General features: G+C 42.5%; 1 protein-coding gene across 1 annotated transcript; it reads left to right on the top strand.

Annotated features, from left to right (window-relative positions):
* Nucleotides 1-682: 682 nt before the first annotated feature.
* PLA2G15 (phospholipase A2 group XV) lies at nt 683-18,635 on the top strand. Its single transcript, XM_081015868.1, has 6 exons — nt 683-978; nt 9,359-9,515; nt 11,243-11,361; nt 12,485-12,583; nt 13,283-13,507; nt 14,140-18,635. The coding sequence occupies exons 1-6, from the start codon at nt 810-812 to the stop codon at nt 14,649-14,651; spliced, it is 1,281 nt and encodes a 426-aa protein (XP_080871994.1). The 5' UTR covers nt 683-809; the 3' UTR covers nt 14,652-18,635.
* Nucleotides 18,636-25,700: the final 7,065 nt, after the last annotated feature.

Below are 25,700 nucleotides of genomic sequence, written 5' to 3'. Positions count from 1 at the left end.
GCCTTTTGCTTGCCTCCCAAACAGCCCAATACATTCAGTATTCACAGAATGCTCAACGTCAGCTGGAAAAGAATAGAAATGAAGCCCTCGCTGGCCCGGCCCGCTTTAAGCTCCTTAAAACTTGTTATATAGCGTTCTGAGCAGGAGCACTTCTGTTACGGCAGGGATGGGGCACTAGTGCCCCCTACCCACAATATGCTGGTATCCTCCAACACCCTCTAGCCAGCATGGTCCATGATCAAGAGGACTGGCAGCTACAAAGCTGGGCACCCACCGGTTCCTGATCCCTGCACTAGGAGACGAGTGGGTGGACATTGCAAAACAAACCGCGTTGCACCAGTCCTCGCTTGTACAATTGCAGCATATGCAACTCTTATGCTTTGAGACGGAGCGGATCTGCTCGATCTGCGATTGGTCTTTCCCGGCCGCGGGGAAGAAAGGGGGGGCGCGTGTTTTCTTCAACGTCTTGGGGTTTTTTTGTGTGTGTTTTCTTTCAATCGACATCTCCGCTCTCAACTTCCCGTACTGAACTCGAGGGTAGGAAAGGAATAGGAGGAGCGCCGGAACGCCTACTTCTCTCTCATTGGCTATGAGGCAGCCGGTGAGAAGCTGATTGGCTAGCTGTCCCCCCCCCTTTTATATAGGCCCTTTGGCACCGCGCGCGCCGCCTCAGCTGACAGGCTCCGGCGGTCGGAGGAAGCTCGAGAGGGGAGAGAGCCGTTTTGTTTGTCTCGAGGCGGCGGCGGGGGGACTGGGACTCTGATCGCTTTCGCGGCTCGCTCTTCCGAGGAGGGGCATGAGTTGAGGCGATGATGCGGCCGGCCGGCTCGAGGCGGGGTCGGAGGAAGCGGCTCCTCCCGGACGGGGCTGCCTTCCCCTCGCTGGCCCTTCTCTTCCTGCTGCTCTTCTGCTCGCCTCACGGCGCCTGCTGCCTGCCCCGCAGAGAAAGGAGCTCCCCCGGCCCCCCGGTCGTGCTGGGTAAGGACTGGCCGGGGGGCGGAGTCCTTGTCGGGGTCGGAGAGAAAAAAAACGGGCATCTGTGAGGAAAGGTTGCTAGAGCTACAGATCCCCCCACATGGCTGGGACGAGAAGTTTCCGTGGGGTTTTTTGGGGGGGGGGAGGCACCCTTCAACTTCAAAAGCCCCCCTGGCTATTCATGGGCTCAGGGTGGGGCGGCGATGTGGAGAGACGTGGGCGAAGGGGGATGTGGGGAGCCTGGAGGTCACCCTCAAGCCGAGAGAGGAAGCAGTAAGTTCTGCTTTATTGGGTGGGGGAAGATATACAGGCTTATTCTGTTCATGCCTTATGTTTGCACTTGATTTTTTGATTTTTTAAAAAATTAACGTTGGCTAAGGTGGCGCTGTGGGCTAAACCACAGAGCCTAGGATTTGCCGATCAGAAGGTCGGCGGTTTGAATCCCCGCGACAGGGTGAGCTCCCGTTGCTCGGTCCCTGTTCCTGCCAACCTAGCAGTTCGAAAGCATGCCAGTGCAAGTAGATAAATAGGTACCGCTCCAGTGGGAAGGTAAACGGCATTTCCGTGCGCTGCTCTGGTTCGCCAGAAGCGGCTTGGTCATGCTTTCCAAATGTACGCCGGCTCCCTCGGCCAATAAAGCGAGATGAGTGCCGCAACCCCAGAGTCGGTCACGACTGGACCTAATGGTCAGGGGTCCCTTTACGTTTACCTAACAGGTTAATTGTGGCCGAAAGTCTCACGGATCCCAAGTCCCCGCTACATCACAAGCCCAAGCACACAGTGACCTGTGTTTTGGACTTTTAAGAGTGAAGGGGGAGAGGAGGGCTTGAAACATCCTGGAATTGCATGTCTTTTGGGATGAACGTTATTGACACTAGGGAGCCTGGGGAGAAGCTTTGAGAGGAGGCAGTAATCTCTGTGGCTGTAGGTAGAAGGTCACCAGCAATTCCAGGTAGGGTGTGGAAAGCCAGCTGCCACCACCATCACCTTAGGTGTAGGCAGTCTTGAACTAGATGGACTAATGGTCTGACTTGGGATTAAAACCACCAAACATGATGGATTTTAAAGGCTGTGTTAGTCTAGACTGGAAATGCACACATTTTAGTTCTTCACTCCAAGTGTTCTCACTTGGAGAAACCAATTGCTTGATGCTATCCTGGGCAGGCAGATGAGTACACTTGTGCAATGGCATTGGAGGGTTAACTGGCCTACAGTCCTCCAGGGGCCTACCAGACTTATGCTGCCATCATGTCCAGAATGCCCCCTGCCTCCAAGCCAAACGGGATCTTAAGCAACTAACTACTTTGAATGTAGAAAGTCCTAGATTCAATCCCTGGCATCTCCAGATAGCACTGGAAATGTTCCCTGACTGACCCTGTAGAGAGCTGCTGCCATTCAGTGTAGATAGTACTGAGCTAGATGGACCAATGGTCTGACATTGCATAAGGCAGCTTCCTACATTCCACCATGCATCCTCACTATCACTTAGTCTAACAGCTATGTACCACTGTGATAATGTTAACTTTAACCTCCTTCCTGCCAATGTGGTTTGTATCCAAGTAAATGAAAATCACTGGACTTAAGTTAGTAATGTACATTGATTTCAGTGTCTACTCTGTATGGCCTAACAGGATACAACCTAGACTAAATGGATAAGTAACATAGGAGGTGTTGTAGTCCTATACAAGTTACTGGTGTTTTTCTTCATTTGATTCTTCAGATATTTGGCTTAAGCAACATTTATTTATTTATTTATTTATTTATTTATTTATTTTTGGTGACATTTATTTTTAACAAACATTTACAATAGTGATGCCAACCCTGATACCAATATTAAGGAAAAACTATGGCTTTTCTTATGCTGTGGGATAAAACCAGTAGTGAATAATCTATAACCCTAACATCCCACTGCCTGGAACCCTTCACATATTTACCAGGGAATAAGTGTCTTTAATATCTATGGGATTTATTCCTAAGAACAGTGTTAGAAGAGTTGTGTGCAAGGAAGTTGCCAGTATTCCCTGAGAAAGCATGTGGGGTGGCAGTTCATCTGGTAAAGATTCTACCAATAGTAGAATTTTGTGTTTCTTAGTATTTTATGAGCTGTTGAATTTATAGAATTACTCTGTTTTATACAATATACTCTGGGGGCAGGGGTGGGAGCAAAAAGGGAATCAGAAGCCACTGAGAGATCAAGTAATACTAGCCAGCATAGGTCTCTGTTAAATAAGCTCAATTCAGTTAATATAAAGTCCATGGATTTCACCAAACTGTGTTCTTCACGTACACAAATGGTTGTAGTTTTATAACTAGGAAATACACATATCTAAAAGCGTATACTATGTTTATTTTGGCATTGGGAAACCTTGCCTGTTGACTAGATCTTGACCCGCTTCAAAATGAAACATAATCTTATTTATAGTACTTCAGTTATTTGTGTAGAGCAGAATGACAGATTAAATGTAGTCAGTGTTCTGACTACTGCAGAATTTAATCATGCAGGTATGTGTTCACAGAATAGAAACAATAAATAGCTCTTTAAACTGTTGCATTGTGATCAGCCAAAAGCAGAGGTTAGCTGTTATGGTGTCATTGAGACAAAGGCTGATTATCTTTTAATAATTTTCACTATTGTTTAAAACGATATGTCATATTGAGAGACCTGATTAACAGAATCAAATAATGAAATGAATTTACATGTGTGAATTTCTGAGGTCGTGGAGTGGCAAACAGTTTGCCTATGTGTCTCTTTATGGAGATGAGCCTTTACCAGCTCTCTCTTCTTACTTGTTTTCCACAAAGGCTAAACAATGTGCTTTGACATTTAATCCAGGGCTGGCATCAACTGAGATAAAGCGACCAGTGAAATATCTGCAGATCTAATATCAGGCTTCAGCCACATGAGAAATAAATGAGTTAAAATAAGTCATGTGCTAGACAGATGCTCACTATGGGGCTTTAATGCAGCTGCTAATAAATCCAATATGGGCAAGCAGATGGCAATTAACATACCTTGTTTATATGAAGATTCAAATAATATAAACAACACCCTAGTCCTTTGTTTATGGGAGCATTAATTTCCTGTTTCTATCAGAATTGGGAACACACCAGTTACTAATTTTTTTCTCTTCTCATGACTGTCTGATCTCAGATGCAATACAATCAACTCACAACTTATGAACCTGCACAATCGCAGCTTTATGTGCCTGGTGGCTGGCCAGCATGCAGATCACAGCTCACAGAATAATAGAGTTGGAAGGGACCCTGAAGATCATCTGTGTCCAATCCCCTGCAATTAAACGGACACAAGGTGGAGAGTTTAAACGCTCTTTCTGTGCTGGGTTTTCCCATGATGAAGAGAGCTTTTAAGCTCTTTGCCTTGCTTACTGGGCTCTGGGAAGATCTCGCACAGGCTCTGGGAGCCACCCGGCGCCTGTATGAGAGCCTTTCAGAGACCAGTAAGTGAGACACAGCTTAAAAGCTCTCTGCGTTGCATGAGGGACAAGGGCCACTCAGCATGCCAGCTCCAGAAAAGTAGAGATGGTCATGCAGGTGGGGTTAGTAAACCGTTTCCCTAAATTTAAGCCATTTATTATTTACAAGTTTTGTGCTGCAAAACACCTGTGAATTGAAAAACATCAGCAAAAAAAAATCCCACAAAATCTATAGATTCTTGCAGTTGAGCTGTTTTTTCCTTTTGTCCATTGTTAACTTGTTGGGGTAAAGAAATATTCTATGTGGTTTTCCAAGTCGAACCTTCCTCCCAAAAAGCAACAAAACCCAGTCCAGGGAAACAGATAATAGTCCTACTTCTGACGCATCACACATGGCTTCATTTTGGGACATTTTACCACACTGACATATTTAAATTGACTTGGGTAGAAAAAATGTCTTATGTTATCCTAAGTCAGTTTGGGAATTGCTGTGGGGGTGGGATGACAACAACAACAAAAAACCTACCACCACCTACCCCAGAAAGCTGTCTGTGTCTTTTTTTTAATTGTCTTGGTTAGTTCCTATATGCATAGGTCAAATAGGGTTGTGCAAGCATCAACTAGGGATGAGTAGTTAATGGGCTACTTAAAAAGTAAATGAAACCAACAGCAATCCTCTTAATATTTTGCTTCTTTCATCACCCTAGGGGTTTCCAGATGCTTAACTGGTGAATTTCAAAAGATGAAAGTAAATGTAAATTGGCCTTTGGACTGTGGTCAAAGATCTGCCTGCTCATACTGCAAGAGACTGCATAACTACTTGTGTTCGTTTTTTGGGTTCCTGTCTTTGCATAGGTTTTATCTCTATCATCTATAACCTACGCATGCAAGTGCAATTTGTTCCTGTAGCAGGTTGCTTATATAAACAACCATGCCCATCTTGTATTAAGGAGTAGAGCCACATTCTTTTTTACTTGGTGATTGCTTCTTGGCCATCACCGTTCTCTTGAATAATTGTAATCTCTTTACTTGACTTAGTAGGATAAGAAGCTTTCTGTGATCCACTTGGTCTGCTCTTCCTTCTTTGAAACTAAATCATTGCCTCTCAAACTGGCAGTTAGCCATGGAGATAGTTGCAGGTGGAGGTACAGGACATGCATTGTGGCATCTTGTTAGGAAGATTAATTTCAGTGATAGTTATTATTGACTGATTGCCCCATGATTTAATGTATAGCCACAGCACATTTGTGGTGGCTAAAGTGTTGCTAACTTTTAGTATGAGATGCTGAGCATCATTTTGTAGTGGACAATCTTGTTACCACCACCAGTTCCATTTCATACATGTCCTTGGAATAGATCCACTTTTTGCATTTTAAAAACAATATAATTTACTCACACTTCATGTAGTTTGCACAGGAGAATAGTAAGTTAGGCTGTGCTCCAGAGATACTGCCTACCGGAACTGTAGCTTCCTTCTCCATATGCTTCCTTACTGTTGTACTTTTCTTTGACTTTTAAGCACTTTTCTTGATGTTGTGCAATATTCACATTATTTTGCTATGTGTACTCAGATGAAGTGTATTTATTTTTTTCAGGGAATATTTCCTAATTTTGAAAGGTGAAAGATTTGTTTTCTGTGGAGTGGGGCCTGCTATGTGTGTGCACCTTAATATTATTATAATATAGTTACAGTTGCAAGCGGAGAGGACTTATTCTCAGGCAATGTGCTAGTTGTTGTATCAAACTGTATCGGGAACTTGACCTCAAGAATATCTGCTTTTAATTTTCTTTTAATTTTTTTCGCAGGGCAGCATGCTTGGACATAGTGTTTTTTAGTCATAAAGGATAATGCCTGATAGGCAAGTATTTCAGACTTTTGAATACAGTGCCAAGCTTTGTAGCAGCTGGAAATAAAAGCTTGCTGCCGCACATTAGTGCATAATCTATGTAGATCCAGATCCAGTTTGATACCATTCATTTGAAACAATACCATTTTCAGTCTATAACTCCTCCTACAAATTATACTAACTGACGCAAGCTTTGCTCTTGGGTAAGCAAGTAGGTTGGACTCGTATCAAGGGTAGTGTATTTATAAACATTCATAAGGATCTCTTTGCTCATTCTGCTATATACTACTTATTTAAAAGAACTTCAGTGCTTTTAAGCAAACCGTTCAGCTTTGTTTTGTTTTTTTTCTTTTTCATTTACATTAATTTCTGAGCAGCGTTTAAGAAGTACATTTTAGGATCAGAATTGGTTTTCTGGATCACTTACAAAGGATTTGAATTGACTTTTTGCTAAAATTCTTAAGAACCTAAGGGCCAAACTACACGCGACAGCAATGCAACACAATCCACAGTTGACTGCGTACAATTCCCAGGAAGCCAGCCAATGGTCAAGTTTTAATATGATGTGGGCCAGATGTGGATGGGGGTGGGGTACTTAACCTTTCCCTCCCTAGTTTCATTTCAGCTGTTTTTAACTTTGAGGTTTAGATTGCTACTGCAAGATGAAACACTGAGAACAAGTGGTTAGAATGCGGGGTTGAGAGCACAGGAAGGGCTCAGCACTCACTTGACATTTCTGTGCTTTAAATCATGCAAATACTCCTTTATAACAATTGATCAGCGATCTGCTTTAGACGCTGGTCTGTCATGGTCCGATGTAGTTTGGCCCTAAACAAAGCTATTTGGGTATTCATTTTCTTAAGCTCCTACTCCGTTGTTTGACTCAGGTTGGCAGCTGGGTGTGTGTGGCAGGGTTTGTTTACTCATGCACTCTTCAGAGGAATCTGCACATCATGTGACTGCCCTTCTAGTCCTAATTATAACATAGAAGCTTCTTGCAAAATAAACAACCCTTAATTGTAAGTGGTTTTATAAACTCTTCATCTTGTTCAACAGTTACGGGAGACTTTTCCACGACTCCGTGGAAACAGAAGCTGCAAAAATAAAGAGTCCTGTTTCTTGGAATTAGAGGTGAAAACTTGAGAACTGCCCACCATGAAGAAAACATGCTCAAATCCATGTTATAACAGGCAGAGGGATGGTGAATCAAGTTCTAAATCCCCAGCCAGTTTCCAAGTGCAAATATTTAAGACACTTAATTGTACCAGATTTTTAAATGCCTAATGAATGGTAGCTCCATCCCCCACACCTATTTATATCAATTCTTCCTTCAGCTCCTTGAAACTAGTTTTGGTTTATACAGTTTCTATTTAGGTGGGAAAACCTTCAAGATTGCAACATTGGAAAGAAAATGTTTTTGCTAGGGTGGTAATTCTGTATCTAACTTTTTGTTGTCTGCTCTAAGAATAGTACTATTAGTAAATACATGAGATGCATTTGATTGTGTCTTCCAGCCCTGGATAGACATCTGAGTCAAAGCAGCAAACAGAGATAGGGAAAGCAGTCAAACTGCCTGGCGCATGATCTTGTCTAGATAATACAGGATGAGACCTTGAAAATGTTTTTAGGAGAAGTTTGCCTTGCAGGCTGGCTAGTCAGCATCCATTGATGCATATGTCGGGTGGTGGGCGGTGAAGAGATACTTAAGGCATATTTGCCCTGGTGACTTTCCAGAAGCTTCAGGGACTGCAGACTGCAGCAGCCTAACTTCTGACATGGCTTGAGTTGCTGGGAGCTCTTGCACCTGCCAGACATGCACTAGGAGTGATTTGTGGAACATGTAACAAATAATTTTTTTTAAAAAATGTGTTTTTCTTGTAAAATAGCTAGTGAAAAGTAAATGAAGAGAAAAAAGTGTTAACTCATTTAATGGAGTTATCATAGTCTTGATGGAAATGCAAACTAATATTGAAGAAGTGCCTATTTAGCAGCCATTTTACAGGAAATAAGCATATTTCCTTACATTAAGTCCAATGTGATTAAAGTTCCTGTATTCATTTTCAATATTAAGTGAATAATCAGTTTTGAGGGATGTGTCTATAATGGTCTATATACAAAGCAATGCCAAATACACTTGCCCATGCAATTTTCATTCAACCTAATTTCAGAAGCAATTGAGATGATAAAATATATCACATTGTGCTGAGAAAAGAAACTTGAGTTTCATGACTGTTGAATTCCATTCTCCATAAATTCTATCCAATCTACATGATTGATGCTTGCTTTGGGGAATGTAAATGTTTGCTGATGAAAGGGATGGGGCATGAGGAGGAGGGACTGTCTTGCATATGCAGAAGTGCCTTTAACATTTTTTATATGTTATACATTTTGTTTTTATGTTGTGTAGTTTTGTGTTTTTATACTGTAAACCGCTCTGTGATCTTGGCTGAAGGGTAATATATACATTTAATTAATATAATGAATAAATAAATAATTGTGAATCTTTATTGCATTCTTCCTTTCCTTCAGGTCAGAAATGGTATAAAAGTAGCATAAAGCACAGTTGATGTGTATAATAGTGGAAAATATAAAGCAAACAAAAATTGTGATAAATAAGCTGACAAATCGGTTTTGTGTAATGTAGGTGGGAGGTTCCATGAAAGGACTCTCGGTTGCAAAATCTTCTAATAATAATTTTGAAGGCACTTTTTTCCTTGCATAGTTAAAAATGCATAGTGTGCTAAAATAGTTTGAAACAGTCAATTTAACTCCCATTTGTTGAGATAACAAGTTTCTCCCCCACCGAACATAATCTGAACTCAGAAGTATTTACATTTCTTAGAATATCAAGCATCACAAGAGTGTGATAATTCTTACAGGTCAGCCGACAGGCTTGGAGACTGAGTAATTTCCAGGCTACTTTACAATAGTGCTGAGGCCATTTCTCCACAGAGCTCCAATTGCTTTACAGAGTGTAGCATTTTTTAAGTAATAAAACGTCAATGCATTTTAAAACCAAGTGTAGCTTTGGGGTGGGAGTAAAAATGCCTGAGCAGAACCACAGCACTTGATGTAACTCTTCCCTTCCTTTTACCATTACAGTGCCAGGAGATTTGGGTAACCAGTTAGAAGCAAAGTTGGACAAACCTTCTGTGGTGCACTACCTCTGCTCCAAGAAGACAGAAAGTTACTACACATTGTGGCTCAACTTAGAACTGCTGCTTCCCGTTATCATTGACTGTTGGATAGATAATATCAGGTGGGTCATAGCACTGTTAAAAGGACTTGGTTCTGTGTAAAAATGGGACTTAAATAATTTGATTCTTTTTTGAGTAGCAAGAAGTACCCAAATTGTATGAGATCTAGGGACATTCAAGCTGAGATCCCAAACCACTCAGAAGGCAATGTGGGAAAGTCCGTGGGATCAGAATTCAAATCCTGGCTCGGCTATTATGTGTAGCAGCCAGAAAACTATGAAGTCTGTATGCAGTTTGTCACTTTTGAGGAACACATGTCCACAGCAGGAAACTACAGTAATTGGCAGCAGGTTTAGGCTACAATGAAACAGTGCAAAATATGTGTACGTGCCATGGATTCACAATTTCCCATTGCAGTATAGGAAATGTGATTGTGTGTGAAACAGAGAATCATTTAGTTCTACCCTTGTCCCTCTGGAACAATTTTCATGGTGATTCCCTGCCAGTTACCCACATGGTTTGTGTTCTAAATTTTGTTAGCGAAGACTGTGGCTTGATATGCTGTAGGAATTGAGCCAGTGTTCAAAAAGGTGGTAGTTTGAAATTGGCAGGAATCCAGTCATGAAATACTACCTGCATACATAAAACTTCAAATAGCTGTTGAATCATAGAATTGTAGAGTTGGAAGGGACCCCAAGCATCATCTAGTCCAACCCCCTGCTGTGCAGTTAAAGCTCAGTTAAAGCATCCATGACAGATGATCATCCCACCTCTGATTAAAAAGCTCCAAAGAAGGAGAGTCTGCCCCTTCAGAGGGAGTCTATTCCACTGTCAAACAGCTCTTACTGTCAGAAAGTTCTTCCTCATGTTTAGTCAGAGTCTCCTTTCTTGTAACTTGAAGCCTTTGCTTCGGGTACTATCCTCTTAAGCATGAGAAAACAAGTTTGCTCTGTCTTCCAAGTGACCACATGAATAAACTGTTATCCTTGAATTTGCTTGTTACTCAACTTGCATTATGCCTTTTTAACACTTCATTGCTGTCTTGTATTGCGTATCAGAATGTTAACTATGAGTTAATGATAAATTAAATGCTTCCTTGGACCCAGAGGTCTCTCAAAGAGCAAACACTACAAATGCTATATTACATCCATTTTCTTATTGACACAAGTCTGTAGACCTCATGTTACCGAGGCATTGGTTAACATTTCTCCACTTACTTGCCAGAACAGTCAAAGCAGAATGATTAATTACCTTATTTGCTTATGACAAAAACATATGTCCAGCACTCAAGTTGAGGACTTTAGCCAAAATCATCAGGTGCATTTTAAGGCAAACTGCTGGAACTCGTCTACATTACAGGGAGTGGAGGAAGGGAGAGCTCTAGGAAGGGGGATACTGTATGGCAGCAAGAACAAGGCCAACCAATTGTTTGCAACTGGGCTGCTTCAGTACCTAGCAGCTAAGTGGATATTGTTCTTATGCTATATTAAGTCTGTCTGAGAAGCTTTGTTGAAATAACCTACTTAAAGCTGTCTTACCAGTATCTTAACCCTTTTTGCTAAAACTCTACTTATGGCTATATTAGTAAAGAAAGCTTATCTCTTCCCTCTAGACCTGCAGTATGCTGCGGATTGGACTTAACACCTTACTGGCTTAATTAGTGTATGTTTGTGTGCATCAGAAAACAAGTTTTCAAAGTCCATTTGTTGTGCATCTTTTGTGTACCTGATAATTCAAATATATAGACTCCCATTCAAATTTTGGTCTTGATACTGATATTTCCCCCCAGGCTAGTATACAATCGAACAAGTGGATCCACTGGGCCACCAGATGGGGTGGATATCAAAGTCCCTGGATTTGGACAGACTTTCTCCTTGGAATTCCTTGACCCTAGTAAAAGAAGTGTTGGTATGTATTTTTCACCTAATCTGATCTCATTTGGACTCTTGTCAGTGGTAGTGTCAAGTCTCAAATATGCATGCATGAAACATACTGGCAAAATAGTCCCTTCCCCTAAATGTCCTTGGACAAAAACCACAATAATTCCAGAGATGGAGAATAGTTCCTGAGATTTATTCTCTGTCTGCCTTTGTTTGAATTTTATGGAAAGAGCTCACACTTGTCTGATTGGAAGGCTGGGAAAAAAACTAATCTGTATTATACATAGGCCCAAGCATGTAATTTAGGAAGGGACATAGGAAGCTGCCTTGTACTGAGTCAGGATTTTTCTAGGGTTTCAGACAAGTGTCTCTCCTAGCCCTACCTGAATATGATGAGCTATGGCTGTTCCCCAACTTGCCTATGTACATATTGCCATCTGTAGTGCAGTCTATTTGATTTAGAAGGCTTCTTCCTTGTAGTAAATGTAACATTGAAGTCTGATATCAGAAACAGAAATAACAATGCCCCCATGGTGCCAGGGTTATTTAGATGGCATTTCTTGCCCTCACCCTTGGTGTTAACTTTCAGCCTTCACTTCCTTGGCAACAGAGTGGAAATGTGCTCAGCCCATGATAGAGGCAACCATGTTAAACTATGTTAGTTATGGAAACACAGTTCAGTACTCTACCAGCTGCTAAGGTCAGTACCATCTCACCTGGTATTAGAAGGTCAGAGAAAATTTAAGTGGAACAAAACCAGACTGCATCAAAGGTGAACTGACAACCATCTTTGAGTGCTCATTTCCAACAGCTGTGATCATATAGGTTCTTTAGGTTCTTCCTGTGGTCATGTACCCTCATTGATGAAAACATAGAGCAAATTGACCACTCAGGAGTGAACAGTTGTTGGAACATCTTGTCCCAGATGGCTTGAAAATGAATGTCATCTCCAGATTGTGATTTCAGAATTGTTGATGAACGTAACTGACACTGTAATTGTTTATAACTGAAGAAGGATTAATTTGAACAAATTAACTGATAACATGTTGTAACCAATATGGGAGTTGGCTTTAAAAGGCCCTGAAATTTCAACGTTACATAAAGAGCAATGTTAATTGGGCCTGCAATTCAGTTTCTTCTTTTGGCCATAGGTACCTACTTCTATACACTGGTGCAGACTCTGGTGGACTTGGGCTACCAACGGGATGAAGATATTAGAGGCGCTCCCTATGATTGGCGGAAGGCACCAAGTAAATAAATCTTCATTTATTGGGATTAGGGTTACAGAGCAGAATGAACTGTGGCCCATGCAAACACACAATTTGTGGTAATCAAGTTTTTCCAAGGCTTACAAGTTCAACCTATTTAGCCCCTGATGCAACTGAATGTCACCTGATAGTTAAATAGTTACAGGCTTGTTTAAAAACAAGTCTTGGTGACCTTTCTACTTCATACAGCCAAGATGGTGCAATAAGCCAAATTGTTACTGAAGAGCTGTGCTGGAATCCTGGAAGGTAGATGTTGATACAGGGTGTTGTTAAAGTCACCCGCTATCCATGCAAATCAGTGTTTTTTAATGGGGCCATTTCACATTTTCATTTCCCAGTCGTTGAGATGCAGAAGTCAAGTGGTGTGCATGCATGTGTGAACAAAATCATTCTCTTTGCAGCCTGTGTCAGATTATACAATCAAGACACACTTTCTTTTAACTTAGACTCATAGAATTAAAACCAAACACACCTGAGAGACTTTTGTCTTGAATGTTGGTGAGCTAGTCTGAAAGGTTTAGGGAATTGTGGGCAATGGGGGGGGGAAACCTATCCAAAACAGTGCACATGATCTTCTACAGCTTTCAGTTCAGTGTTAAATGTTTTAAATAAAATGACAATAGAGAGACTGAATAAGCTCATTCAGTTAATGGGATAAATTATCTGCCTTCCTCCTTCTAGATGAGAATGCAGACTATTTTGTGGCCCTCCGGAAGCTGATAGAGATAATGTATGAAGAATATGATCAACCAGTGGTTTTAATTGCCCATAGCATGGGGAATATGTATGTTCTCTACTTCCTCAGCCATCAGCCTCAAGACTGGAAAGACAAATACATAAGGGACTTCATTTCACTTGGTGCCCCATGGGGAGGAGTGGCAAAAACTCTACGTGTTCTAGCGTCAGGTAAATGTCTCCACCTTGCAGGGGGGCGGGGAGGTGGGTTCCATTAAAAGGGACAGGAGTTTGTGGTGCAACTTGAACATGCTTAGCTACATCTAGATGTACTACTGTAATAAATAGCTACAGTCTTCATCCTAAAACCAGCTTTTGGTTGAAGAGAGCCAGCCCGAAACAGGCATTGGAGGACAAACAATCTTTGAATTTCCAGGATGATTGGATTCTATAATTGTGGGAAGCTACTGATGGTCTTAAGTACTGATGTTGTTCAAAGCCAATTCCTGCCTAATTTTAAAGATAGGGAGGCAGAGTCCTTAGATAGCAGATAATATATTTATCTGTTATGAAACCATCAAGCGATCTCTCAAGGTAAGTCTTTAGATTACATGAAGTTATTTATATTGATGAGTTTTACACAGCAGTAGTTTTCCTTGGATTATGCCGTCTTTGGCATCAAATATTTTTACTGTTGCCCTTCATGTCAGGGCTTGAAGAGTACAACCTAATAAGTGTAAAATGACAACATTCAAACTATAGTTTAGTTTTGGTCTGTGTCAGTCATGAGTTTATAACTACTGGATTATGGGTTTACATGACAACATGTGATCACTAACCAGATAATACTTTTAATGCCTCAGGTGACAATAATCGGATCCCTGTCATCAGCTCCCTTAAGATCAGAGGCCAGCAGAGATCTGCAGTGTCAACCAGCTGGTTGCTCCCTTACAACTACACCTGGTCTCCAGAGAAGATCCTTGTCAGCACTCCATTTGCTAACTATACTATTCAGGATTACCAAAAGTTTTATACAGATATTGGCTTTGAGGATGGCTGGCTCATGAGAACAGAGACTGAATCCTTGGTCTACAATATGATTCCTCCAGGGGTGCGCATACACTGTCTTTATGGTACTGGGGTGGAGACCCCAGAGTCATTCTTCTATGACACCTTTCCCGACAAGGATCCTAAGATCTTTTATGGTGATGGTGATGGAACAGTGAATTTGCGAAGTGCCTTGCAGTGTCAGAAGTGGGTGGGCCAGCAGAAACAGAATGTGACACTCTATGAGCTTCCAGGGAGTGAGCACATTGAAATGCTCTATGATGCCAATACAATTTCCTACGTAAAAAAAGTTCTCTTTGGCTCATGACACAATGCATAATACCCTCTTCTGACATGACACTTGAAGGGCCTTTTAAGGCAGGGAGGAAGAATGGCTATTTTGGACAACCCTATTTAAAGCCTGCTTGACTTGTTTGGGCCTTGTTGGAAATGTTGCTGTCAATTAATGATCACTTGTCTCTTTGATTAGTGCTCATAACACACTGTGGTGTCCTACATACAAAAGGCTCATTCCAGCTGTATTTAGTGCAATCCAAGTGCCCATCTTTGTGAAGAATGTGCTGCGCTTGTTCTCTGGGATGTGGGGAAGGGCATAGATGAGCTGTAATATAAAAAAAGAACAATAACAATAACATAACCTTTTCTGAAGGGTCACAAGTATTGGGTCATTGTTCCCAGCTGGGAAGCTAGTATTAAGTGAAGTCCCAGCAGCAGCTATTTGGTGTTATTTAAGTTGGTGACATCCAGCCAGATGAGTATTATTCATGAAGAAGATACAGTATGTCTCTGAGCTCCTGATAAGATTTTCTAGCACAAGCTGAACCCTTTAGCTTGATCCTTGCTGGAGCAAGGTGGAGGTCAATGGCTGAAGACAGCAAGGTTTTCTTTACTGCTGTAACTTGGATATTTCCAGTTGGCTGTAGATCTAAGAATTGACAGAGTAGATATTAAGGAGATGGTCTCTGTTTTGTTGTGATCAGTTGGCTGTCTCTTGAGTACTTGCCAACATTTGTTCAGAAGCCAGTGCTGTGACAAGTGCTATTTTAGCCACATGCCTTCCTTCCATGATCTGGAGTGTCTAAAACACAGGCTGCCTTCCAGCAATGTTTAGCATTGTAGAGCAAAATAACAGCCTAAACTGTTCTTGTTACTGGAGACTTCTTAAAGATGGAGCTGATAGTAAAGCTAACTCTTCCCAGAAATTTTGGTATTGTAACTCGGTTGTCATGTTTCGTTGGAGTCTCCTTTTCTTGTACTGTAATCCTCTTCCAAATTCTATTTCCTTGTCCCCTATGGAAGATCAAGCCTTGTACCATAGAACAAAATGGCATGGGGCAAAGATGCTCACGTTCCTGATTCAGGAGTGTAATGTGCAACCATAATTGCAGGAAGTGCCTGTAAAAAAAGCACCAACCTTCATCTGAGGCAGTGCTGGGCAGACTGCAAAAAAAGAGAGGCTCAGCTGACCCCATAATTGCCTGTTAGCTGCTGGGTTGGCCATCTATTGACAATCCCTCCTTCCAGAGCAAATGATTTAGTATTCATTCGTGCTGCTTCTGCCCACCCAGATAACAGCTTGTGACCATCTCCTCAGTTAACTAACCAGCATAAGTGTCTAGCCAACATGGCACAACCAAACTCTCCTACCTTGAGCTCAGTATACGTTTGGGATACGAGTTGCTGCATCGTTATCTATGTCTGGTTAGTCCCTGGGTTGAAACTTTAAAAGCACCCAAAAGGGGGCGGTACATCAATTGTTGATGTCATAAGGGACACTTGTAATAGGGGGCTGACTTGAGATTTGTGCCAAATACTCCAGTTTGAGAGTAAGAGTGACCTGGAAATCTGAATTTTGTTCTGAGGAACTTGCACTGAGCCTGACCTCTTAGTAAGCAAGTGCACAGAGCGATAGCTGTGGACACGTTTATCATTCGTATTTTTCTAATCTTCAGACTTTTCCTAACTAGACAATGAGATCACACAGAATCTGCAGTGGTAGCTTACAGTCTGCAAGTATATTTTTCTGTTACTGGTATGGTGTAACATTTTTATATAGTCTCTGTCAAGCTTTTAGGTTTTCTAGATTGTGTATTGCTACATTGTAGTAGTTTTAGCATAATATTGGTCCTCCAAGAAACAAAATATTTATCAAAGTATTTATTGCCTTATGGAATGTGCAATCCTGTTCATCCAATTTCCTGTTTTTCAGTAATGCCAGTAAGTATTTTAAACAAGGCCACTGGTGATCACTGTGGGCATGGCAATAACATAACCTCTGAAAGTTTCCAGCAGACATTGTTCTATGCCTTGCACTCTGAGAGTGCCTCCTCGAGCCATGTCTTTGAATTGTCAGCATCAATCTGCTTCTCTTTGTTCTGTAGCTGCAAGTTTCATTTGGGAATGCTTCTGATACCAAATCTGACTTGCTAAACTGACGCTCTACTTAATTATAGCTCTAAGATTGGTTCCACCTTGTCTGTTGCTCCCCATCCTACCCATATCAATCTTATGGCCTCAAGGTACCATTATGCTTGGTGCCATGCAGATGGCTGGGTCCATGTGGGTGACTCTGGGTTCCTTTTCCCTGCCGAGTTATTTCTTACTATTTGGCCTCACACATTCACAGGCAAATCCACATTCAGCACAACATCACTTTCATGGAACATTCTGAAGGCTAGGGCTTGCCTTAATGGTCTGTTTAGGACTGTTACAGCAGAGAACAGGAAACGAGTGTGACAGGTCTTCAGAGACTTGCTAACTTACACTTCATATAGAGCTAACCATACATATGGCGCTTAACAGTGGAACGTAAGCAAAAGCACAGGTCTCTGATTCCTGAGTAGGATCCAATTTAAATTACAACACAGGGGGTGCCAGGCTGGGGAGTGATAGAGGAGAAGGTAACAAGAATGTGTTGATTTACTTGTGCTTAGACTTAGTTTTAGTTGGGGATGAGGACTAAGGGGTTAAACCAAAGGCCACATGTATATTCAGAGTGCGCTCCTACTGTATGTGTGCCTTCCATGTTTCGGCCTTGCATCATATTGTCCAGCTGTAGCTGGTAACTGGCATCTGTTGCTGTGACTTCCAGCCCCATTCTTAGGTGCCCTGTAATACTTCTGTCCCACCTGCATTTCATTCTTAATACATAGTGCAATCAAAATGTCACCTCTTTATTTCTCCCTTCTCATCTGTCCTGATCAATCTCATACACCTGCCTCCCGCTGTTGATTCCAGGCCATTGGTGGTTTATTTATCAGTGCTTGTGACAGCTGCCTGCTGTAAAATTAAATATGGCCAAGCATCATTAGCTGTCCCACTGGGGCTTCTTCTGGTTATATGACAGTCTTTCTCTTCTATATTTGGCTTTGTATCGTATTGTGGTTTTTTTGTTATGTTTTTATCCTTTAACTGATAATGGGAAAAGCTATATTGGGTTAGATTTTGCCATTTATAGCCACCATTTAACATTGTGAATGATGGTTATTCATAAATTCGGTGGTGAAGTACTGATTGAACTGGAGCTTCCTGTAGATCATAGCCAGAGCCACAAATTGTGCAATTAATTTCCTGAAGCTCACATTTTTCAAACAACAATGTGTCTATGTCCCTCTTTCAAACTGCTTTTGAAACTAGAGTTTTAAAGCATTCTATTTATCTTGGGAATCAACAATTCAAAGTCTACTTTTCACTGGGCATGACGATCCTAAAATGTGTCTTTGGGTTCTGGTTGCTGCTGTCAATCTGTGAAAGCACATGAGAGACACATTCTCCAACAGCTTGCCTCTTCACGTGATCTCTTGGTATCCCCAATTATTACAAATGTGTTCATTTTTCATGTCCTTGCAACTTTGCTCCCCAAAACCAAAATACTTTTAAGGACCAAATGCACTACACCTGATATGTATCGAGTGCTGGATGGAACTTCAACTGCTTAAAATATAGATGGATAGATGCTGCTGCTGCAAGGTTTTAGGGCTACTATGTGATTCTGCTAGAAAGAGTAGATTTCACCATTGAGCAATAAGTGAAACGGAGTTTGCAGGCCAAAGTAAAAAATTCTAGCCATGAAGCTAGTTTGTGGAGTACATAGTGTTTGAGGTGTTCAAAAATTCAGGGACTGAGCAATTACTTTGCTGTTCTCTGCTTAACAGTATTTAATATAGAACACTGCCTGGGAAGGCCTGTTGTTTTTCTATACACCTTCCTCTTTGTGTGAATGAGTTCAGTAGATTTCTGACAATTTGATTATCATACTTTGATAACATAATAAAGTGAATCAAATGCTAAATGTTTCCTGTGCCTCTCTTTTGTGCTTTTCAAACACAGAATATTTAACAGCAACCGTCTGCTCTATAGCATACAGTTTACAGACCTTGCCCAGAGAGCTCATAACAAAGAAGGGCACTGTAGGCGATGGACAATACCCAACTGGCAACTGGTTGGTTTACTCTTTACCTGTGCATGGTCTGAAGGCTCGTCATCAGATTTATTCATGCGCCGCTTTTCAAAATCATGCCCAAAGCAGCTCACAAGGACAGAGAACAGATTGACTTACAGGTACAACAAAGCCATACTAACAAAAACACAAGTTTAGGGAACATAATATGAAATACACTTAACACAGCTGCAGCAGGAACAGTTCTTGCACTTGGAGTCAACCAGGGCTCTGCTTTCCTAAAGCAACTGAGAATGGGCCTGCTGGCACCAGGCCTTCCAGGACTTTCTGGGCACATGATGAAGGAACTTTGCTGAAGCTAAGGAGGTTTGGGGTCAGTGTTTTGATGGGGGGGAGGTCACCATGGACTTTTGTCATTATGATATTGGAAGATGTTCAGTAGGGCTACTTCTGGGGTGAGCTCTAATATCTGTAGTTATTTTGCATATCTTTTGTAGGACTGCTGTCCAGAAGGGTTGAATTTTAGGGCATTCCCACCACATGTGGAGGTATGTGCCTTTGAAGTTGCAGCCTCTCCAACATCTTGGTGAGGTTCCTAGGTGTATCGACGCCAGTTTCTGTGATGTTAAGTACCACCTGCAGTTGAATTTTTGAGTGAGTTCCCTTCTTTTGGGTGATATGGAATTAAAGGGAGGTTTAGACCACATTCAAGTCCATTGGGTGGGGTTAATTTCATAGCTTATGTCGTGCTCCCATTGTTCTTTGATTGTGTCAAGGGGGTTTGTGGGATTTTGGAGCAGTTTTTTTTTTATATTGTGGATACCATCCCTTTGCTGTGTCCCTCTGCTGTCAGGAGGTGGTTTTCGAAGATTGCCAAGGGCCTAGTAGCTGCTGATTTTACTGCTGGATTGTTTAAGAAGGCATGTAGTTGACCATGTGTTAGCCCAAGGTATTTGGGTGTCCCCTACTTTGTCTTGTATTTCTTGTGTTGGTATGGGTTTGTTGTTTTTGTAGTAGTATTTTAGACAGTGTAGGCCATTGGCTTACCAAGTTTTAAAGTATGTGTTGGAATAGTGGGGTGATAGGCCAGGGAGGGTTAGTGGAGATGGGGATAGTTTGCCTACTTTCCCCTTCAATGCTTTAAGCATGGACAGTGTGAACCTGTTCAGTGTTGTGGGGATTTTCTTTAGTTTGTTTTGAAGAAATGTGGATGCTGTTTTGGGGACGTTTTCGATTGTGTCTCTCTCCAAGTGAACTCATGGTTTCGTCTCGTCTTCTAGAATATACTGGATTATGTGATGTACTTGGTTGGTGATGCAATATGATTCTCAGAGCTCCACTTGCCCTGAGAGCTCCACTTGGCCATTGGTGGGGTGCTCCTGGTTCCGCCGGCGTTGAGGCCGCTGGGGAGGCTGGGGTCTCTCAGCCACCCTGGTTGTTGCATTGGGCACCCCTGGTTCCCCACTGACGACGGCATTGGCGGTGTGGGGCCAGCCAGGTAGCGCAGTTAATGCTGGTGATTCGCAGGAGCTCTGTGCAGCTGTGGTGCTTGCCATCTTCCCTTGCCGGAATGCCATCAAATGCCACTGCACCCTTTTGTTGGAGGACAGAGTTGTGGGTGCCACATGGCCTGTTCTGTACCCCCTTAATTATCTTGCTGCCCTCTGATGCAGCTGGGGAAACCTTTTTCCCTGGAATGCCACATTCTATACTGGGAAACCTTCAAGGGTTGCATGCCAGTGGTGGGTGGGACCAGATGCAAAAGTGACCAAAGCAACAAATGAGAGTTTTACCTGGTTTCTGTGCATACCTCTATTATCCATCCTGGCAAGCCAGATACATTATCAGAGTTCAAGGTCACATTAAAACTGGCGGGGGGTGGGGGACAGGACTTGGTGGGGTAGAGACTCATAGAGGGGCTGCATTTGGCCCGTAGGCCTGAGGTTTTCTACCACTTCAGCGGAGGATACTTTTCCATTGCCAGCATTGTAATAGGATTCACTTGCCAGTTTAGTCAGCTTCCGTATGAGGAATCGGGGGGCAGGTGTGGCATATTGTCCTTTGCTATAGGCTGTGAAATGGCTTGGGTTGGCCTTGGACACTGTTTTAGGTTTGCTTTGACTGTTGGTTTACCAGGCTTTGAGAGGTGGCAGCTTTGTGAAATAGGATCCCTGCTTTCCAGCATTTTAGCAGGTGCTGCTGATCTCACTCAGGAGGAGTCTGCAAGATCAGCTGCTGAGTTTCTCCCCACCTCACACTTTTAACTCTTTGGGTTAATCGTCTCATAAAACACTTCTTTCTCCTGCCAGGATTGAGAGAATCATAGAATCATAGAATCATAGAGTTGGAAGAGACCACAAGGGCCATCGAGTCCAACCCCCTGCCAAGCAGGAAACACCATCAGAGCACTCCTGACATATGGTTGTCAAGCCTCTGCTTAAAGACCTCCAAAGAAGGAGACTCCACCACACTCCAGAAGCCATTTTTCTCATTTCTGATGTCCCTCCTATGCATTTTACATAAGCACATTTCAGTGTATGCCAGGATCTGTTTGGTTCTTTGTCCAAGGTGTTCCAGAGCCGAGGTGCACATGACATATTTTTGGAACAGAGCGTGATCATTTTCAGCAGCTGAGGGCTTGCTAAATCCATTGGTGAGACAACAGCTGTGTCCTCTGCCTTTCCAGGAAAAATTGGTCACCTGAACCTTGTTTCTGCAGAGATTGGGCAACCCTTCTGAGCTGTGTCATGTTCAATAGCACCTGATCCCTCACTGTTCTGAACACAACCTTGCTCAGCTCCTGTCAGCTTTGCCCTCACAGTCTGTTTAAAAGCTGCTCTCAGAATGTCGCAGAATGTTTCCTAATGCCTAACAACCCCCCCCAACACACACTCTTGTATCATCTCTGCATTGAGACAATGAAGCTGTGCCTGTCTAGCTGGCCCTGTGCATGGAACCAGTAACGTTTCAGAGAAAGCTACCTTGGAGGTCCTGGCTTCTTGCATCTCCAGGTAACACTCGGAATGCCCCACCTGAAACCCCAGATACCTGGTGCCAGTCAGTGCAGACAATACTGAATTAGATGGGCCAATGTTCTGATTCAATGTAAGGGAGCTTTCTATGCTGACACACCATTGTATCCTTCGCCTCGGGTAACAAAATATATTGGACTGGCTCTGAGCTCACAGCACTTTCCCTACCATATCTCCCTCCTTCATGTAAAATGGACTGCTGGGAAGAGCAATGAGGTGGCATTGAACAGGGCAATCCAACCTCTCTTGGAGGGGCCTGATCAGAATGATAGATACAAACGTTTCTGACTTCTAAAGGTAACTGTTGGATAGCTGAAATAAGTTTGCTTTTTCTGTGGCCAGTAGAGGGCAGTGTTTCACTTGAAATGCTTGAATCTTATATCTCTCATCAAGTGGGTGATGTGGTAGTTTTTCCATCCCTGGCTTCTACAGGTGAAAGAGTGATGAAAGACTTCAGGGTGAAGAGCAACGCTGCTAACATTTATTATTTATATTGTACCTACATCCAAACACTGTGCAGGGGGAATGATGCAAGTGAGGCAGCCCAGGAACAGCCGGGCTGAAGATGGGGAAGAAATTCTATTCAATCCAGCATTTAAAGCTGAATTGATCAAATTTGCACTTTCTGCAACAATATGAAAATAGAAACACAGCCATTCTTAGAAATTTGCACTTATCCAAATTTTGCAATGCAGTTCTCCATCTCAACAATGTTTGCAAAAATGCATATATAAAAATGAATATATTTATGGAAATAGCAAATAAACATGCATTATATTAGGTCTCATTGTTTGCAAAAAATGCACATTAGTCAAAACTACATACAAAAATGTGTTTATTAGGAGATGCCCTAAAATGCTGAATAATTTCATGTGTTTTTTTTTAAATGCAAATTGTTGCAGAAATGTAGAGAACTAAATTTAGTGGAAAGAATGAGAAACCAAAATAAGTGAAATTTACAGGTCCGTCCATCCCTAGCCAGGGCAGAATTACCAGGTTCCAGGTGTTTCTTAAAGGTGGAAAGTGGATGGGCTACCTGGTGGAAGGAAATGGACCGACAGGTGGAAGGAAATGATAGATCTCGAAAGGTCCTAAGAGGGCATTTAGTCCAACCCATACTCAATGCAGAAGGCAGCATAGGAGATATGAATGTAAGAAAATAAAATTCCTGACAGATGACCATTGAGTGTTTGCTTAAACATCTCCAGTGAAGCACAGCTCCCCAACTCCTTAAGCAGACAGTTTCACTGTCAAGCAGCTCTTACTGCTGGGAAGTTTCTTCTTATGTTTAGAGGAAATCAGATGTTCAGTATATCTCAAAGGTTTGTGGGGCTTTAAAACAAAGTTTCTTGTCTCTCCCTTGTCTCTTGAACTTGAAGCATTTTTACCCCTCCCCCTTCAGTTGAAAAAGGAGCCCAGTATGAATTACAGAGAACAGAAATAAGATGGCCTCTGGTCTCAGGTTTATAATGTAAAAGACCTGACACAAAAGGAAAAGGCGTTGGGAGGGAGAAAGAAAAGTGAAAACTCCAGGTACTAGTTCTTAGTTAGCGAAGTACAGAAAGTAGTCATTCAACAGAACAGAGAGCTGGCACGCCCCAAATCCCTCTGAGGGACAAAATGAGATGCAGAAAAGTACTGACCTGATAATTACATAATTAACCGTGGTTGCTCACAGCAAATGGCTGTGCTGGAAATACAGGTATCCTTGCACAGTCAGCTAATCAGCATGTGTTGGGTGATGAAAATCCATGGTGTCAATTTAATCCACAAATGCCAGAGCAATGAACCTCTAGATGTGCTGCAAATCAGTGGTTTCCCATTGCAGCCTCTCTTTGAAATTCCTTAGAGCAGTTGCAGTTAGAGAGCCAGGTTGGTGTAGTGGTTAGAGAGAGAGAGAGAGAGACCTGGGAGACCAGGGTTTGACTCACCACTCAGCCATGAAGCTCACCCTGAGAAGACAAGATCAGGTAACTCCTCCCATGGGGATTTTTCAGAGTGGGAAATCAGGCTGCAGGGAAATCGCAAATAGAGAAACAACCCTCGACTACCATGCGGCCATAAGGTGATCTCAAAACCTTGCACCCACCAACATTCTAAGTAAATTCTCAAGGAGGCAGCAAATGGAAGCCTCTTTCACAAGGCAAGAGCTTTTGAGACTCTGGAAGACCAGTCTGCACTGCACATTCACATATGTAATGTATAATTTAGTGCATTTGGTTTATTTATTGTTCCAAGTATATGTCTCTGTCTAAGCCCCGTGGATTTCAGCGGATATACACTAGACCTGACTAAAGTCTAGATTCAACACACAGACATTAAAAACAAACAAATCAGCCAGTGGCTGTTTCCCAGAAAAACTGCACCATTTCCCACTGATTCAGGGGAGAGGAGCTTGCTAATCATCCTACATCATGTTCCACATAACTAATACCACCACAGAAAGAATCACCAAGCTTTATGAAATGCATGTAGTATTCCAGGAAATCCGTCCACCCAAATAGGAATTTTGTAGCATTCCTCAGAGTCTCGTTAGAGATCCCAAATCGCCAACCATGTTTATCCATTCTTTTATGCAGCCCTGAAACAGGATGCAAATCTTTTTAAAGGGGTGTGGGAGAAAGCAGAGCAGCATATATTTCTGGATAGACTGGATTTCTTTAGAATTAATTAAAACCTGAATGTCGGTAAGACAAAACTTCCTTTGGGAGTTTGACAGAGTCTGAAACCTGGGGGGTGGGAGGGAATGTGTTCAAAGCTCCACACCAATATAAAATTGCTAAGTTCCTCCCAGCTCTCATTTGTACATCTGACAGGCTTGTCTTGCCCGACGCTTCTAATAGAAGCTTACTGTAGCAGAAACTCAGCTGGCATGTTCAGGAAATTTCAGCGTGATTAAAAATGAACGGGAATAGAAATTAAATGCCACCACTGTCCTTATGCAGCAGCTGGGTTTACCCAAGCGGCGAGGACTCATACACAAAGGTGAAACAATTCTCACTGGGAGCTGCCAGATAACGGGTGACGTTGGGCGTCAAGTGGGCCATGTTCATGTTCCGTATGAGCTATTTCACCTGACACTTGGAACGCATTCTCTCTCTCTCTCTCTCTCTCTCTCTCTCTCTCTCTCTCTCTCTCCCTCCTATACTGCCAAGAAGAGTGTGTTAAAGATGGAAAAAAGGGACACAAGCAAATTCTCTTCTTGTTGATGCTGGACATTTTCCAGAAGACTCTCTTGAATACTTTCCAAACATTCTGCATATACTTGACTTCATTTGACACGATATCAAATGGTATTCGATTTCTGTATCTGATATTTGCTAATACAGCACTTAGAAGTTGACATGTGGCACTTTTATATGCTTGACAGTACTGGATGGCTGACATGCAACAGTCAGTATCTGTCAAGGCAAGCAAAGTGGCAGTTCTGTGGTCTCTGGGAGGGCTTCCCAGGAAGCCACAGAATAGGTGCCGCATCAAAGACAAAAGGCTCTGGTGAAAGCGGGAGACCCAATGTTGGAATCTCCCTCTGTCTGCTGGTTTCTCTGAAGTCCTAAAGCTGGTAGTACCAAAAGGAGGCAAGCTGAGGACATGCCAGGAAGCAGAGGCTCTCTCCAACATGCCCCCACAAACAGGAAAATTTAGACGCACTTCTAAATAACTGTCTCCACTGTTTCTGATGAGAGGGGACAGACAGACAGACAGACAGACAGACACAACGGTGTTCCTCCACTCTTTCTCAGTATCTGGCCTGCTCACAGAACCCTCTTCCCCAACCCTGTCTACAACTCCCATGATCCCTAGCTAGCAGGCCAGTGGTCAGGGATGATGGGAATTGTAGTCTCAAAACATCTGGAGGGCTGAGGTTGAGGAAGTCTGGCTTAGAAGCCGCAGCTAGTGTGAAATGCAGTGGCTCAACTGCTCA

Source organism: Podarcis pityusensis (genome assembly GCF_964106645.2).
Source record: "Podarcis pityusensis genome assembly, chromosome: 8".
NCBI classification, from domain to species: domain Eukaryota; kingdom Metazoa; phylum Chordata; class Lepidosauria; order Squamata; family Lacertidae; genus Podarcis; species Podarcis pityusensis.
Note: the sequence above shows the minus strand (reverse complement) of the source record. Positions and strands in the feature narration are given on the sequence as shown.